Source organism: Loa loa (genome assembly GCF_000183805.2).
Source record: "Loa loa unplaced genomic scaffold supercont3.4673, whole genome shotgun sequence".
Taxonomy (NCBI): domain Eukaryota; kingdom Metazoa; phylum Nematoda; class Chromadorea; order Rhabditida; family Onchocercidae; genus Loa; species Loa loa.
In genome coordinates, this window is record NW_018112849.1 from 1 (window position 1) to 709 (window position 709).

At 31.5% G+C, this 709-nt stretch overlaps 1 protein-coding gene across 1 annotated transcript; it reads left to right on the plus strand.

Annotated features, from left to right (window-relative positions):
* Positions 1 to 113: 113 nt before the first annotated feature.
* Positions 114 to 596, plus strand: LOAG_19289 (hypothetical protein; the record flags this gene model as incomplete). The annotated part of the gene is made up of 2 exons (XM_020451940.1): positions 114 to 170; positions 462 to 596. Coding segments are annotated over 2 exons (192 nt in total), but the record flags the coding sequence as incomplete, so codon positions are not given.
* Positions 597 to 709: the final 113 nt, after the last annotated feature.

Consider the following 709-nt stretch of genomic DNA (forward strand, 5'->3'; position numbering starts at 1 on the left):
ACTCTCTCAAATTCTTTTCTTTTTTTAATAACCATTACTATAAGCTTAAGATATGCAAATATCTGAAAGAAGGCGGCAAGGAAACGGTTGATGAAAAAGGCGTTGGAGCGTATATGGTAAAAGGAAATCAATGGTACGGTTATGATAACGAGGAAACTATCAGAATTAAAGTAATTTTGACTTCGTTTGTTGTTATCACCATTGTCCTCTTAACAATGTTATCATTCTCGTTATTGCCGAGAGTGGTAAACTTATAACTTAAGAAATACCGTTACAGAAGATATTTTCCCTAAATGACTTTGCAATTTTTCAATTTAGTCTTAATGAAAAGAAACAAAACATAGAGATTGCCCGCATAATTATTTCGTTTTCTTTAAATTTAGATTTCAAATTTGGATTTTGGATTTATTTGAAAGAGAAAATAATACAGAATTGTTGTCTTACATAATCAAATTTTCCAGATGAAATGGCTCAAGGAGAAGGGTTACGGTGGTGCCTTCATATGGACTCTTGATTTCGATGATTTCAAGGGTACAAGTTGTGGTAAAGGTCCATATCCGCTATTAAATGCAATCAATAATGAACTTGGAAGTGAGGTAGGAAATATTTCAGAGATGAATTTCGGTATCAAATATAGCTGAAGTTTCTGTTTGTATTCATCAAAATTTCGAATTATATTGTGAATGAAGTTATAAAATTAGTAAGGAAG